At 41.1% G+C, this 15840-nt stretch overlaps 1 protein-coding gene across 8 annotated transcripts in view; it reads left to right on the top strand.

The window, feature by feature from the left end:
* The first annotated feature begins 1244 nt into the window (after nucleotides 1-1244).
* QKI (QKI, KH domain containing RNA binding) overlaps nucleotides 1245-15840 on the top strand; it is a 143895-nt gene continuing 129299 nt past the window's right edge. For 3 of the 8 annotated variants that reach the window (XR_003427736.1, XR_003427734.1, XM_027081589.1), the window contains exon 1: nucleotides 1245-1908. Coding sequence is in view for 4 of the 8 variants with exons in the window: in XM_027081589.1 (XP_026937390.1) it covers nucleotides 1767-1908 (142 nt within the window). In the remaining 4 variants the exon portion in view is untranslated. Of the gene's footprint in view, nucleotides 1909-2705; nucleotides 2835-2869; nucleotides 3150-15840 lie in introns of those variants that run through there. The other 5 variants (XM_027081606.1, XM_027081598.1, XM_027081624.1 and 2 more) reach the window with 3 other exon arrangements.

Here is a 15840-nt window from a genome sequence, read left to right as displayed (position 1 = left end):
CAGAGCGGACCCGGGCCCGGAGCGCGCCCCCCAGCCCGGACCCACGACGCACGGCCACCGCCACAGCCACGCAGTCGGGGTGGCAAGCGGCGCCCACGCGAACCCGCTGCTCCTCCGGTTCCTTCCCGCCGCGTGGCTCTCGAAGCAGGACGAGACCGCTGGGACAGCGGGGGTCGTCGTGCGGGCCCACCACGACACAGCGGCAGTCGGAGCCGATCGTGAACACGTCCTGCGCAGGAGGACCCAGGGCCGCAGACACGTTACAGCGCAGGGCCGAGAGCCAAGACCCTGCTACTTCCCGCCCCCCGGGGTTCGATGGCCCGGCCACCTCGCGCGGGGGTCCCCGCACCAGGACCCCTGCGCTCGGAACGCCCCTCCCCGTCCCCCGCCCGGGGCCGCGCCCCCTCCCCGGCCCCGCCCCACGCAGGCGCGCGCAGGCCCCGCACCTCCCCCTCTGCTCCCGGGGCCCCGGCGGGGGCGGAGCGACCCTCGGAAGGGGCGTGGCCTCCGGCCCCCACGCACGCACGCGCTCTCAGGCCTTACGGCTACGTGTCGGGCCACGTGACGCCCAGCCCGAAAGTCCCCCGTGAAGCAACAGGACGATAAAAAAATTTGTTTGGGTGGGGGCGGCGGGGAGGGTGGTGGAGAGGCTTTTAAAGAACTATAGTAACGGGGGTGAGGATAGGGCTGTGCGGCGGCGAGCGCAGCCCTGGCGCGCAGTAGCTCGTCCCGCTGGGAATCCCTCTCCCGTAACACTACAGCCAGACCGCGCCCGCCACATGAGCCGGCCCGGCGGCGGGGAGCGAGAGGCGGCGCCCCCCGCGCCCCCGCCCCAGTGGAAAGCACAGCCACCCAGCCCCCTCCCTCGTCTTTCGGCCCAGCACCGGCCCCTCCCTCCGCTCTCGCTCTCGCTCGCCCGGGGCGGCGACCCCGGCCCGGCGCCCAGGCCGGGCTCCTCGTGCGCCGCCTCCGTCACGCCGTGCGCCGCCGACCCTTCAGGCCGCCCACCCCGCCGGAGGGAGACGGCGCGGCGGCGACGGCGGCGGCGCCTGGGCCGGGGGGCTGCGGGGGGCGGCGGCGGCGGCGGCGGCGGGAGGGGGAGGAGCGCGCCGGCCGGGCCCAGCTAACGGCCGCCCTGCTTGGCCCCGCCTGCCGCCCGCCCCCCGCCCCCGGCCCTCCCCGCGTCGCCGCCCCTCCCCCCGCGCCGCCGCCGCCGCCGCCGCCGTTGGCAGCGCCGCCTGAACTGAGGCGAACTCCGCCGCCAAGAGAGTGAGGAGGAGGAGGAGGCGGCGAGGAGGAGGAGGAAGAGGAGGAGCGGAGTCAGAGCGCGGCGGCAGCGGCAGAGGCGGCCGCGGCGGAGACCAGCCCAGAGAGACCCCGAGCCCGCGGCAGAGGCGGCGGCTGAACGGGCGCGACCAGCCGAGCGAGAGGCGGCGGCCCGGCTCCTCTTCGTCCGGCGCCGAGCGGCCCGCGCCCGCACTCGGCCCGCGGAGACCCGCCTCCCGCCCGCCGGCCTCGTGAGCGACGCGCCGAGCCGGCGGCCGAGGAGCGGCGGCGGGTCGGGAGTGCGTCGGGCCGCGGGCGGAAAGTGCCTGCGGGGGCGGGGAGAGCGCGGTGAGCGCGCGGTCCGGCCGCCCCGGCGCCCGGCGCGGGAGCGGAGCGGAGCGGGACGCCGAGTCCGGAGCGGCCGGCTGCCGGGGCTCCCCGCCCCTCCCTCCTCTCCGGCGGCGGCGGCGGCGGGCGGAGTGAGCTGAGGAGCCTGGAATATGGTCGGGGAAATGGAAACGAAGGAGAAGCCGAAGCCCACCCCAGATTACCTGATGCAGCTGATGAACGACAAGAAGCTCATGAGCAGCCTGCCCAACTTCTGCGGGATCTTCAACCACCTCGAGCGGCTGCTGGACGAAGGTGAGTCGCCTCGCCGGCCCCTCGCGGCCCGCGCCGGGGCGGCGGCCCCTCTTCCCGGGACCCGACGCCCGCCGGAGTATGGGGAGGGCGGGAAGGTGGCCGGTGGGGACCGTGCGCCTGGGGACGGCGAGGCCCGGGCGGGGCGCGAGGAGGCGGCGCCGAGCTGGGCTCGCGGGGTGCGGCGGGCGGGCCCCGCCGGCGGGACGCCCCCCCGGACGCGGGGCCCCGGCTCCGGGACCCCTCACCGCCGGCGCCCAAGCGGGTGCGCTGGGGGAGGCTGCAAGTCCCCCGGCTCCCGGCCCGGCCTCTAGCACCGCGACGACCCCGAGCTGCGCGGGCCTCCCGGGGAGCAGCCCGGCCTCGCCCGCCCCGCGCCCCGGGGGCGCCTGAAGGACACCGGCCTCGGGGTCGCTCCCTGAGGGGGCCCTCCCAGAGGTCGCCGGCGGCTCCCGGAGTGGGAAGTCCAGTGTGGCTTGTGGTTTTTTTTGAAGTTTGTGTAGCTTGGAGTACTCGAGGGGAGTAGTGTGGGGCTGGTTAATTTAAAGGAATTTCAGAGCATACCGAAAGTACTGCTGATGCAGCCGAAGGCGAGGACAAAATGACAGCGGAAAGCACTTTTTATCCTTTTGTTTGGGGAAGCGAGAAGTGTTCGGGAGTTGAACTTCACTTTTGGGGGTGGGGGTGTGAACGCGAAATACCGCGAGGACACATGTAAACGTAATCCCGCGTCCGAAAGAACTTCGGCGGAGAGCCTTCTCCCGAGGGCGCCGCCGCCTCGGCTGCTAGAACGGGAAGCCAAGACGTTTGAAAGGGCCAAGATAAAAACGAGTAGAAGTTCGCAGCAAAGCTTTGTTGGCGGAGAGCTGTGGCGAGCGAAGAATGACGAGAAGATTAATTTTGGCCAACTCTGGGATTACTTTAACAAGGTCTTAAGCAGTGACCGGGACGATTCGCGTCTGGTGGCTGTGCATTTCTGGGGACGCCTAGGAAAAAACATGACCAACAAAAATGTTTATTTTGAAAATCAAGTAGCGAGGAGTTTCTTCTGCTTAGAAGCATCACCGGAGGACTGCTTAAAGAAAACGGAAAACTGTGTTTTATAGCGATGAGCAGGGGATTTTAGATTTTTTCGTAAGAATTTTGAGAGAGTTTTTACAATAGAGCTGGGGGAAAGGAATCTGCAGGTTAGAGTTGGAATGTCAGGAAAGAACAAAAGACCGGAAATGTCTCCGTGTTAAAAGGTGGTTCAAGAAGAATCCCAGAAGCTTTTGTTGTCAAGAAAGTCATAGAAACAACTTTAAAAGTACAAAACTGTTAGCTATTACTGCGTACTTGTTTTTTTGCCTACATATGTTAGAACATACAGCAGTAGCCCATATTGAAATGGACTTTTTCCGTAGTTGAAACAGCAAATCTGCTAACACGAAATTGTTCCGGAGAAAATCTGAGCTGTCCCTTTAAGGGGTTCTGCTTTTCCTATTTGTGTTGGCATTTGAAAGATTGTGGAGGCAGAAAACTTTCTGGAATGTCAAAAAAAAAAAAAATTGCTGGAACTCTTAAATTGAGTATTTCCAAATGTGGGCGCTAAGGGGCGCCAGTTATTTTTTTAAACATGAGAAATGTTTGGAGCAAAATATGTAACATACTCAATTACCTGACCTATATTAAATTTAGTTGAAACTTAAATCATAGGTCATTTCATTTGTCGTTTTGTGTCCATATACGTATTTGAAAACTTTGAAAACTCTTCCTTTCAAATTATTGGAACAATTTTATTACATTGCAGAAGTAATACGCTGTATTTTCTTCTTGGCATATTTTGGTGCAGTTAAAGTTTTGGTAGTATTAGCAAAAAATTTTGTTTTTTCTTTAAGCACAGTTGTACAGAAGGAATCCTTTATAACCATTAAAATGAAAACAGGTTTTGACAATATTAGGGTTAAAGTTAAATTGCATTCTTTGAATTAAAATGTTGAATTCAATTAAACAGCGTAGGAGATTATTAAAAAGTTTGGAAATATTTTCTCATTTGCACTATTTGAAGTAAATAATTTGAGTTTCTCTGATTAGTTCTGAAAGGGTTCTCATTTGTACTTTTATGTTGGTCTGAAATCTCTCAATGATAATTTGGAGTTGGTTCTGTTAAAAAGTTTCTAACCTTTGATTTGGTAATTTTTAATCTTCTGAATTTAGAATTCCAGTTATGTCATTATTTCTGACAAAGGTTTGTTCGTTTCTCTTCGCCTGGAAATAGTAACCATTTGAGTTTTAAATGTTGGAGACCACTGGTTGAGGATCATATATTCTAAATAACATCTATTTTTTCCCTTTCATTATGGTTTACTCCATCTCTTGTCTCAGTTCTGTCTTGAGTTTTAGCCTTTTCAACTCCCCAGCGTAAAGATTGCTTCTGTATGATAGCTAGGATGTTTAAAAAGGGGCAGCATAATGACTAGGAAGTTTGATTGTTTTTTATCAGACCAGTACAAACACACAGGAAAAGGGGTTATTCCTTAGTGTGGAATAAGCTGCTTCCTGTAATTGTTAGCCTTATTATAAACGTATTTTGACTTAAGAAAAATATTGGTTTCTGAAGTGCATCACGTTTTATCCATGCTGGGTGACTTAATTCTGAAATTTGGCAAGTTGTGCTTTACCTCTTTGTGGCCTGTCATTGTCCCAAATAAATTAATCATGACTTCTGTTTGTGGTTAGGAATTCTAATTTCCTTTGTCCATATGATTGGCTGAAAAATTGTTTTTAAATTTAGTTAAAACTGTAAATTTTACTTTAGTGATTAGTTTAATCGAGTTAAGATACTGTACTTGGATACAGTAGATGCGTCTTCTGATAATTAGAAGTTTTGAATGAGTAGCAATTTTGAAATATTTTTCAAAAGTAAGCTTTTGAAAAATTTCCTTGTCAGTTTGAGAGTTTTTATTTGGCTGGTTACCCATTTGGGATTTCTGTGCTCTGGATTTTTTTGGTTGATTAAAACTTGAATGCTTTAGACTGAACATTTTAATTTTATGCCAAGTTAACCTTTAGCCTATATTTTAACTATGGACTGTGAACAATCTTTCTTTGTTTTCTGTTTTTTTGCGGGGTGGGGGAGGGGTTGTCAGCTTTTCTCCCAAGTAGCGTCAACCTGGTTGATTTTTTAGGTTGTGAATGCATTCTAGGTTGGGCCAGTCATATGAATGACATAAATTCAGTTTATAATTTGAATGACATATGAATGACATAAATTCAGTTTATAATTCCGATACTTAATCCTTCGTTGACAATAGAGACGATTACAGATAAAACCAAGGTTTAAAAGTGTTAAACTGCTCTGCCTTTAAAGAGAAGTTTTCCACTGAACCCTGGGACCATCCATCCATGGGAAAGAATAGCTATTACTAGGGTTTTTTTTTTTTTGGAAACCTTTCTTTGTCGTGAAAATGAAACTTAAGCAGGAACACAGGAACAGTATTTGAATGCAAATTGTTTAAATAAAGTATTGCAGTTTAGAATTGAGATGGTGTAAAAGTAAAAATAAAATCAGTTTGACTTAAAAATCCCAAATAGGGGGAAATGGAGATCTAGGGATATTAAAATTAGATTCTGATTTTTCAGTCTTAGATACGAAAATTAACGAATATATAGTGTGGTTTATGAGGAAGGCTAGCCTAAATCTTTTTATTGTGAATAACTGAAAAATCAGTGTGTGGCTCAGAAAAAGTGAGCAAACGTGTTAGATTAGAGTCTGCATTACTGATTTGAAAAATTCACTTTTTCATGGTCTTTTTTGGAGTGAGGGAGGATGTAAGTTTTCTTTTTGACCTCAATTTATTTTCTCTCCCTGTTCCCTCTCCCTTGAAAATGAGGGCAAAAAGTATTTTAAATTAAAATTTGCTTTACTAGTGAACATTTTTCCATGTTAATTTCCATTTGTTATGCATTCATTATTGAATGTATCATTCTCAGTTTTCCTGCACTTCAATTTTCTTTCTTTTTTTTTCTTTAGAAATGTTGATCAGTCTAAAAATTATATGGTTATTTCTTGGTATTGAGAGGAATTTTGCTGTATAAGTTTACTATAGTTTTGGGTTCCCCCCCCCCCCCGAAGAAGCCTTGTTGACAGTAACCAATATCTGTGACAAACAGATTTTATTTAAGTTGAAGTAATTAATCTGTTGTTTAGGAGCAAAAGGTTGTGTTTTTGTACACACAGTCCTTTGACTTATTAGTGATAAGAGGGAAGCCAGTATTTGTAATCAGTTCTTTACATTTTCCTTTTTGCTCCTCACCCAGGAGGTGTCAGCAGCTATAGTAAGGTAATAATGGAAATGAGAATTTGTATCACGGGTCATTTATTCAACATTTATTCTGAATTTTCGAAACTCTACTCCTGTGGGCCGGCTGTGTATTCAAAACGCATGTACATACTATGATGTACGTGACTTCTCTTTCTTAACTTTATCTAGTTTACATGCTTTGTAGTAAATCTGTACTACCAAGGATATAACGTAATTGATTTAATGGAAATAGGTCTCTGCTAATCACATTTGCTACTGTGCTTGGTATGAGCACCTTTTCTTAAATGGCTTTGAGAAAATCAAGTGAAAACAAGTTAATTTTGCCTTTTCAGTGCTTTGTACGTATCTTATTTCTGTGATTATCCCCCTAGTAGTCACAGTCCTGAAGCTGATTGAAGTGCATCAGTTTTCCATAAGAACAAATGGCTTTTGGTTTACTTCTTAAGAGAAATAGATTCCTGCAACAAAAGACATGAAGTGGATCCCTCCTTGCCTTTCCTGAGCATGATTCAGATGCTCGTTTTTTGAGGCCAGTGTAAGGTTTTTAATTTGTTTTTTGACTCTTTTGGTATTAAGAGAATTATACCAGTGTGATTATAAGGGCAGCTTTTTATAATCTGACTGGAACTACGTTTAAATTTACTTGAGAAGTCAGTGCTGTTAATACACTGTTTGATTTATAGTGGTGCAGTTATAAGTAAGACTTGCTTTATTCAGTTGGAGATGTTGGAAGTGCTATGCCATTGTTAGGATTTATTTTTTGATTAAGGAGCCTACTGAGCGATTTTCTGTTACTTATATGTCAGCTGTTGTGAAGATATGCAAGGATCTATTTTAGGGTCAAGGGAAGGGGATAGTGCATGGGCCCATGCCAAGAAGTCATAATTAGAATTAGGTACCAATTTTTTATTTACATGATTGACAGGACTTAGTCATTTTCTCCAGCCCCTCCTTTTTTGACATTAAGACAGTTCAGTGTGAATTTTAAGTGCAATAATGTATTTTTTTTCTTAATGAGAACTTTTAGGAAATGCTTATATCCCTTTTATTTGAATTAGCATTTCAGTTTTAGGACTCAAAATAGCTAGATTGTTTGATGTCCAAGTAAGATTTTTACAGCTTTATTTTCATTTAACAGAAAGCAAAAATAGCATTAAACTTTTCATAGTGAGTACAGTTTGTTTTGTTAGTGTGGTTGTGTTACGAAATTTGACTATAAATATAGCCCCGGCCTGTGTTAGGTACTACTCTTTATGTAGTTACCATCATACTTAACGTTGTAATATTATTATCTCTTTTTGTGTCTGTCTTCCCTGTTAGAATTAGTTCATTGAAGGTGGCCACCTTATAGCCTGGCACATGTATGATCTCAGATGTTTGTTGAATTAATAAATAGGTTCACACTTTAAATCCTTTTCTCATTTCTAATTTCTCTAAAACGTGGGATTAAGCAGATAGTTTTGGCAATTAGAAAAAAGGTACGTGTATTTTTTTCTTAAAGGTGGTATTTTTTAGAAATCTTACAATATTTTTTGCAGTACTTGCCCTCAAGGAGCCTAATCTTAATTTTACTTGACTACCATCTATATGACTGAGAATTAGAAAGATAAAATTGCTTTACTTACGCAGTAGTTTCTAGCCAGTCCTTATACAAAGTATATCAGTCCATAAGTATATCAGTGCTCGTCTCAGCTCTTGAAAGTTTTGGCATTTATGGAATTATATAGGTGAACCTTCCCCTAGTCAATTACCTATAAAAGTCAACATTCAATGGATAGGTAGTTCTTGTACTCTGCAAAAAGCACAATAAATATGAAAGATTCCTTGTCCCTTAAGTGCTGCTTTGATGTGCTCAGGATAAATAAGGACTGTTTGAATTGTTTTCATTTAGAGGAAAGCTGAGTATAAACATAGGTGGCTGTTACAGTAATTTAACACAAATAGCAATTTTTAAACACAGGTGTTTCTTAAAGCTAATTTGAAACTGTGCAGTTACTTAGAAGACTGAGAAATTGACATTTTCAGTTAACTGAAATTTAACCCTCTTAAAAGTTTACTTTTCTGTTTTAGCCTTAACAGCCTTAACAGTGTTTTAAAATAAATCTGTCAAGAGTTTTTAACAAATATATAGCTTGTTGAAGTTAAGTGATTTATCCAGAATTCTTGTAATTAACGAGGCAGTGACTGTATTTAATGTATTCAACATTTCCTCAGTTTTCTAAAGCAGAAACTCTTAGTTTGAAAACCCAGCAATCCTATCAAGTCTAATAAAATAAACAAAATTGTGTTTATGTTCGTAATGTTGCTTTATGTATTGATTCTAACCTACATATTTTATTAAACTAAATATTGAGACTGGTGAATCAGTTTACTGTAACATTTCTATCACATTACCTGTAAAACAGAATTTGTCAATTTGGATGCTTTTCAAGGGTGTTGAAGTCTCAGAAAAACATCAAAATGCCATTAAACCCATGAAGTGGTCCTATGCTGTATGGCCATGGTAATAAGGAAAGAGTGTGTGTGATCACATGTGTGCAAGCATGCATGTGTATAAAGGGAGCCATGCAGTGAATGTGAGCTGGCCTTGAAATCCTTGGGGGTTGGGTGCTAGGGATGGTGAAGTTCAGAGCAAGGAAGGTTTTCAAAGTAACATCTGCCTGGCCTCAGGATTGAAATGATTATATATCAACAGTGAAAATGGAGTGGGTCTTAAATAAACCCCTGGGTTTTGGCTTTTGTGAAGGATGAGTTGTAAAGATTGGGCATGATCACCTGGTCAGTTGCAGATTATTGGAGGAACCCGTGGCTTTTAAGCTCATTTAATAGTTTAAAATATATAGGAGAAATTAAAAATGTATAACATACATATATTTATTACATTAAAGAGAAAGGAAAGCACTGGTAAAAAGCAAACTTTTAGGCAGATTTTATTTGGAACCTTGTTTTCGTTACTTCAGTGTCATACTATTTTACAGGGTCTCAAAATTCTTTTACAGAGAGTGTTTGAAGAGGTGTGTATGTGAAAAGAACTAGAAGAAATACAAAACATTTCTTCTTAGATGCAGTTGAGTATAAGGCATATTAAAGTAATACCAGAAGTTCATGGACTTTCAGAGCTACCCAGGGACCTGAGAGTTTGGGGGATGAGGTCTTCATTTCATAGGTGCAGAGACCGAGGTATGGAGAGGTTGTGACTTGTCCAGATCACAAAGCAAGGTGATCTGTTTGGTAAATGTGCCACTCCCTGAGCGGTACTAGAGAAGAAAAACGCAGCCAAGTACTAGAAAACTGCTGCTGTTGCCTCAGGTTGTGAACATGAAGGGGAAAAAAAAGCAAATGGGGGTTTTGCTAATTCTGTGATATGTTGGAGTTGAACAAAATGCTGGTCAAATTTTTGGAGCTAATATAAATATATATATATACACACACATTTTTTACTGGTAAACCTTTATGATAGTTAAAGGGCTAAAAATAAGAAAGTAAAGGCGTTTTAAGAGACTTTCAACTCATTCACTTAAACTTCTTAGTAACCAAAAGATAGAGCTTTAGCTCTTAAAATAACATGGTACAAATAAATCTAGTGAATATTTAGTATTGTTGGTGTTCTTTTTATTACTATTTTTAATAACTACTCAAGAGGAAAAATCATTTCTGACTGGAAGGTTTTATTTAGAGGTTTAATATTGCTAAGTGATTGGAGTCAGGAATGTATACACTTGTATCAGTTTTAGATTAGCATAGAGTGGTTAAAAGCATAGGTAGGCAACTAAATAAAGCCAGCCAAGAGGTGGATGATGATGAATTGAATGGAAATAGTGCTGCACTGGGTAGCTCCTACATCCCATTCCCGATGCCCACATCTGGAGCATCCACTGTTTCTTTCAAGTATGTGCAAAAGAATTAAGTATAAACCACAGTTAACTTGTTTGCTGGGTTACAGTAATTGTATCATTCTGATAGAATTGATTAGAAGAAATAAAAAATTTCAAACCAAGGCCAAATATAAATTACTCTGAAATTAACTGCCCCTAATTCTTTATTAGTGTTGCTGCTGTCACCACTGTTGCAGTGATGCTTCCATTGTTATGACGTATTCAGGTGTTGACTCTGTGTGTGTGCATGTGTACACAAGTGAGCCAGCATAAAGATGAAAATTAATTCCAGTTTCTGTCCATATGCTAATGAGACTGTGTTGCAAAGTAGTAACAGTTCATTGACAAATAGGCATGGGATTTAATCATGACTTGCAGTTAACTGATTAGTGGTCTTGGACATATAGGTAACCTTTCTGAACCTCAGCTTCTTCATCTGTAAATTGAGTTATCAACTGCCCTGCCAAACTTTAAATCAAAATACTCAGAGGCTGGAGAATATTATATGCAAAAGAGCTTCGTAGACTCTAAGGCTGCATCATCTAACTTCTGTCAACATTTTAAGGTTGTTTTTGATAGGATGGACAAGCAGATAAGCAAAGCAGTTTGTAGAGTATGAGAGAAGAAGAGAAAAACGGAGAAAGGTAATTTATCCACATGTGCATCACCTAATTTTTGTGTGCAGGAGAATCATTCACTAGTAACATTCTGAAAGTTCAGAAGAAGTCACTTTGAGCTGAAGTGTCTAGTAAGGTTGTTTTGAGAAGTGGAACCTGGGTTGGTATTCATAGGTGAATGGTATTATTAATCGGTATTTAATGAGGTGAATGAGGGGGTGAAGGATGTTCCAGCAGAAGAGAAAAGTGCAGTGGTGTCAGAACAGTAGTGATGGGAGATTGAAAGACTTTCACAAAGTGTGTTTAGGTGAAGTTACTTGGAATGGCAAATGCATATAGAGAACTAGTGAGAATTAGAAGAGCAGAGCCAGAAGACTAATTCAGGGCTATATTGTGATGGACCTTGAATGCCAGGGTGAATAGTTCAGCTTGTTTGGTAAGGAACCATCGATGGCTTGGGTTATATCAGGTTGCCATAATGAAATCTTTGGGGGTAAACTAAGAAGAGTGTATAGAATATATGGATTTAAGGAAGTAGAATTTGGATATAATGTGGAGAGTTAAGAGATTAGGGAATTTTAAGAAATTGTTATATTTTCTCGAAATATTTAACAAAAATATATTTTGATCTTTCTGCATTTTAGATTTAAACTCTAGAGTTTTTAAAAAAATGGTGTTTATCTAAAAATAAACATGCATACAAATTATTTTTTCTTTACTCATAAGGCCCTAGGTATCTCTTTAAAAACTAGCAGTATTCTACATAGTGACTTCACACTGAACAAAATGGATTAATCCTACAACTAATATAATAACCAGTCCACATTCAGATCTCTGTAGTTGTCCCCCAGATATTCTTTGTGACCGAACTGGCTTGTGCAAATCAGAATCTGACTCAGGACCATTCATTGAATCTGGTTGTTAGGACTTGAAGTCTTTTAAATCTAGAACCATCCCTTTTTTTTTTTATGACATTAATGTAACTTTCTTGTCACTGGGCTTGTTCCTTTATGTCATCTGTATCTATTACTTTGGCAGTTAGATCTAAAGAATTGGACAGGTTCCAGTATAATGTCATAGGGGATACTGTGTATTTAATGTTGCATTGCTCTGGGGGCACAGTTCTGGTTCTACTGTTAGTGAACCTAAAATTGATAATCTGGGTTAGAGTGGAGATAGACTGATCCTTCCACTGTAAAGTTAGGTGTTCTTTAAAAGGTAAAGCTTTCTTTCATCAGCAGGGAATATGACTATTATAAAATAAGTTCCTAATGGAAAAGTCAGATCGGTGATTATTCTTATTAATTATTGGTTGGTTGTCAAAGTAAAGTGTTGGTTTCCTAGCTGGCTCAAATGGTGACTAATGAATTTTTTCTGTGTTTCATGATAATCATTATGGGCTCATGGATCTTCATAGACTCACTGCAATTAATATTCTTTTTGATATTCAGGTTTTCACAATTTTGGCCTGTGATAATCTAACTGGCTCTTGTGTCTTTTGAAATCTTCCTTGCTTTTTGGGACAGTTTGATGCCCCAAGCTCACCTGCCCCACAGCTAGAATTAACCCTTTCTCCAAGGTCCTTTTTAATGGAAATGGTATTAGAGATGTGAATTTAGGCATTAAACATGTTGATTGCTGTCAGGGTGAGGTTACTTCCACGCCATTGGCCATTTTCTGAGCTAGACAGTATCGTTTTTAAATTAATGAATTCATGTTTGTATTTTCAATTCTATTTTAACATTATATTTACTTTTATAATGATATCTTTCTTTTTCTGCCAACACCAAAATATCATGGTTTCTGACAATGACAGAATTACTTATTTACTTTATCCTACAATGTAGAGAACATACTTTCAAAATAATATTACTAATAATAGTAAAACTACTGAACATGTTTAAATGTTTTTTATACATTTTAGACACGTTACAGATGATAGGTAGAACCAGTAACCTCTTGTTCTTCTGATTGTGATTTTCTTCCTTCTTTCTTTGGCTTTATTCTATCTATAGGGTTTTTCTTTTTCCTACCAAATCTTGTTTTTGACCTTTTGATGATGTCATTTATTAGCTAAGTTCTTTTGTTGTTATACTGACTGTTTCTATTAGCTTTTACCCCATGTCTAGCAGAAATTAGAGGAGAATATATTTTATAATCAGGGGTTAGTGAGTATGTATATTTATGGAGGTAAGATCCAGAGAGATAGTTAACTTAAAAGGAGAAGGTTGTGCTGTTCAGGCTAGTGATTTGTATCTTAAGCCTGAAGGGCAGGAAGAGAAGAGAACATAGCAGGCAAAGTGTTTTAATTTAGTAAATTCTTCTGAATAATATCAGTAAAAGAATAAGGATAGCTCTTTAGGCTTTAAAGTTCCTGTGAGTTAGAGAAAACCCCTAGGTAGAACTTAAGTATTAAAATTTTATTTCTAAGTAGTTGCAAAATCTCTACTGTAAAGTTTTTGTCCTTAAGAACTTTCGGTAGTAAGGAAGTTATGTTCCAGCAGATGGAGATACTAGTACACAAAAGACAGTGTTTAGTGATTAAAATGTGTTGAGAAATAACCCTCTTGCCAGAATAGGAAATTTTTCTCCTTTAAATTGTAAGAGAAGAGTTGCTGAGGAATGTAACAAATATTGGTTATTGACTTTAATATTTGGGGTGGTATGTAAATCAGTTGTGGTATTTCTTTAAAGAATTTGTCTTTTTAAGAGACCGTGTGTTAGCTATAGAAAATATATAAAATATGACTGGTGTAGGACATTGGATTGATTACAGCAATTTTCTGAAATACAGTTTTTACCTTTACAACTTCGTTGTTTGAAGAGTTTTTGTTTGTTTTGGAAGGGGACTAAGTCTGTTTAAAGGTATTCTGTTTGTATACTATCTTTGCAATTCTAAAATCTTTAACCAGGTAATTGATTCCTGTTTATTAATCTAAGTAAGAAAAAAAAAGTGTGCCATAGTTTACCATTGCATGATAAAGTTCTTTTGGAGATTATAGTTTTACTATAGTAATAAAAAATTATCAGCAGTAAAAAGGTAATCTTATCTCAGTTTATTATAGTTTATAGCATTCCTTGTCAGGTTTTTTTTTTTTTTTTTTTGGTTAGGTAAATATTATATAATTTTGCTTTAAAAATGCCTTGCAATTGTTAAATAAATATTGCTTATTCAAGTTCCTTCTTATGAACTTTCTGATTTGTGGAAGTATGTGTTTCATTAATAATTAATGCATTTAAATTATATTTTTCTAGTTGCTATACTGAGGTATTTTTAAATTGCCAAGTCAATCGTAAAATACCATTTTTCCTTCCATCACTTGAAGTTGAAGTCAGACATGAGAGAAGAATAGATAATTATCTTTGTTTATATGTAGAGGACCAGGGAAGAAGAGATCTACTGTGGTACCTTTGTAGAACTGTTAATAACTTGCATTTTCCCCAGACTGTTCTTTCTCTCCATTTTGTTATTCTTGAAATGTAGAGAATTGAAGATGCAGACTTTTTTTGTTTTTGGCCACGCTACATGGCTTGCAGGATCTTAGTTCCCTGACCAGGGATCGAACCCGGCAGTGAAAGCGCCTGGTCCTAACCACTGGGCGGCCGGGGATTCCCTGAAGATGCAAACATTCTAAATTTACCTTTCACAACAGGGTGGTTTGTGGTCTCTGAATCCTGGGAAACGTGATGGTGTGAGGGCAGAGAGTTATCATAGCATACTGTCTTTGAATCTTAATGTGAATTTTTATTTTTCAGGGGAAGATTTTGTGCATACATTTTTCAGACAGTTTCTTATAGTCATTTGAGAGTTTATGAGAATCTTAAATATCTTCCTCCTAGTAATCATTAAAAATGTATTGTTATAAGGAATTAGACACATGTATTCTTATCACAACAAATAATCTTCATCTCATGGAAAAAAACCTAAAATGTATCAATGAAAAAATGAAAATCACCCATAAATCAGTGATAGTGACTCTTAACATTTTTGGTGAATTTCCTTCCATTCTTTTATTCCCCCCCCCCCATTTATGGATATGACAACATTGGGATCCTATTTTAGTAGTATCACTGAGTGTGTTTTTTTAAAAATAAATTACATCATGAGCATTTTCCCCTGCCATTTTATATCCTTTAACAATATAATTTTTATGGTAACATAGTCCGTCTTATAGAGGTCTGTTAAATTTATTTTTATTTATTTATTTATTTTTTAACATCTTTATTGGGGTATAATTGCTTTACAATGGTGTGTTAGTTTCTGCTTGTTAAATTTATTAACTCTTCTCTATTGGACATATCATTTTGCTTTCAGGAAGTTGTGTGGTGATAATATCAGTGGTTTCAGAAGTTTATTACTTACTGTTTAAAAAGCCTTAAGTTACTGAGTGTTGTAACTGGGCCCTGTGAATACCTATTTCTGTAATGTGGTAATTGGAAATCAGCATTTGATGCTGCATTCCAGTAAAGCGATTGCTCTTATGTGACATGCAATTTTTGAGTAATGTCAGAGTTGCATATTTCACATATTAGCTTTTAATGACAACATATTTATTTGAAATTTTTTATTCTATTTGCAAATATTTGAATGCATACTATGTGTGGGATGTTAGGAGGAATACAACAGGGCTTCAGATTCATTCCATACCTTCAAGTTGTCTGAGTAGGGTAGATAGCATGAAATAAAAGTAATATAAACTAGAGGGGACTAAAGACTTGCTAAAGAGGTCACTTTAGGGTAGGGAGATTATGGAATGTTGCAGGAAAAGAGGTAAAAAACTTCACCTGGCTCTTGAAAGATAAGATTGAAGTGGTGAAAAGGTAAGGGAGTAGTGCTGTAGACAAAGGGAACGCTATCCTTGAATGTGAGAACATTTCGTAGGAGAAAGAAAGTAATTCTCTACTGTAGAAAAGCTTAAATGCCTGGATTTTAGATTCTGTCCTTTTGATAATGGGAGACCCATTTAAGGTTTTTCCTTTTATATCTTTCTCTTAGTTGATTTTTTCATTTATCTGCCTCCATATTTATGTTTAGTGTATATTAATGTGATGGATTGCTATGCTTGCTACAGATTTTCAGATTTTCATGACTTATTTACCCCCCCCCCCCCCCCCCCCCCCCCCCCCCCCCCCCCCCCC

Source organism: Aethalodelphis obliquidens, unplaced genomic scaffold (genome assembly GCF_003676395.1).
Source record: "Aethalodelphis obliquidens isolate GAN/ISIS:26980383/991018 unplaced genomic scaffold, ASM367639v1 scaffold3, whole genome shotgun sequence".
NCBI classification, from domain to species: domain Eukaryota; kingdom Metazoa; phylum Chordata; class Mammalia; order Artiodactyla; family Delphinidae; genus Aethalodelphis; species Aethalodelphis obliquidens.
This window is presented reverse-complemented; position numbering and strand designations above follow the sequence as displayed.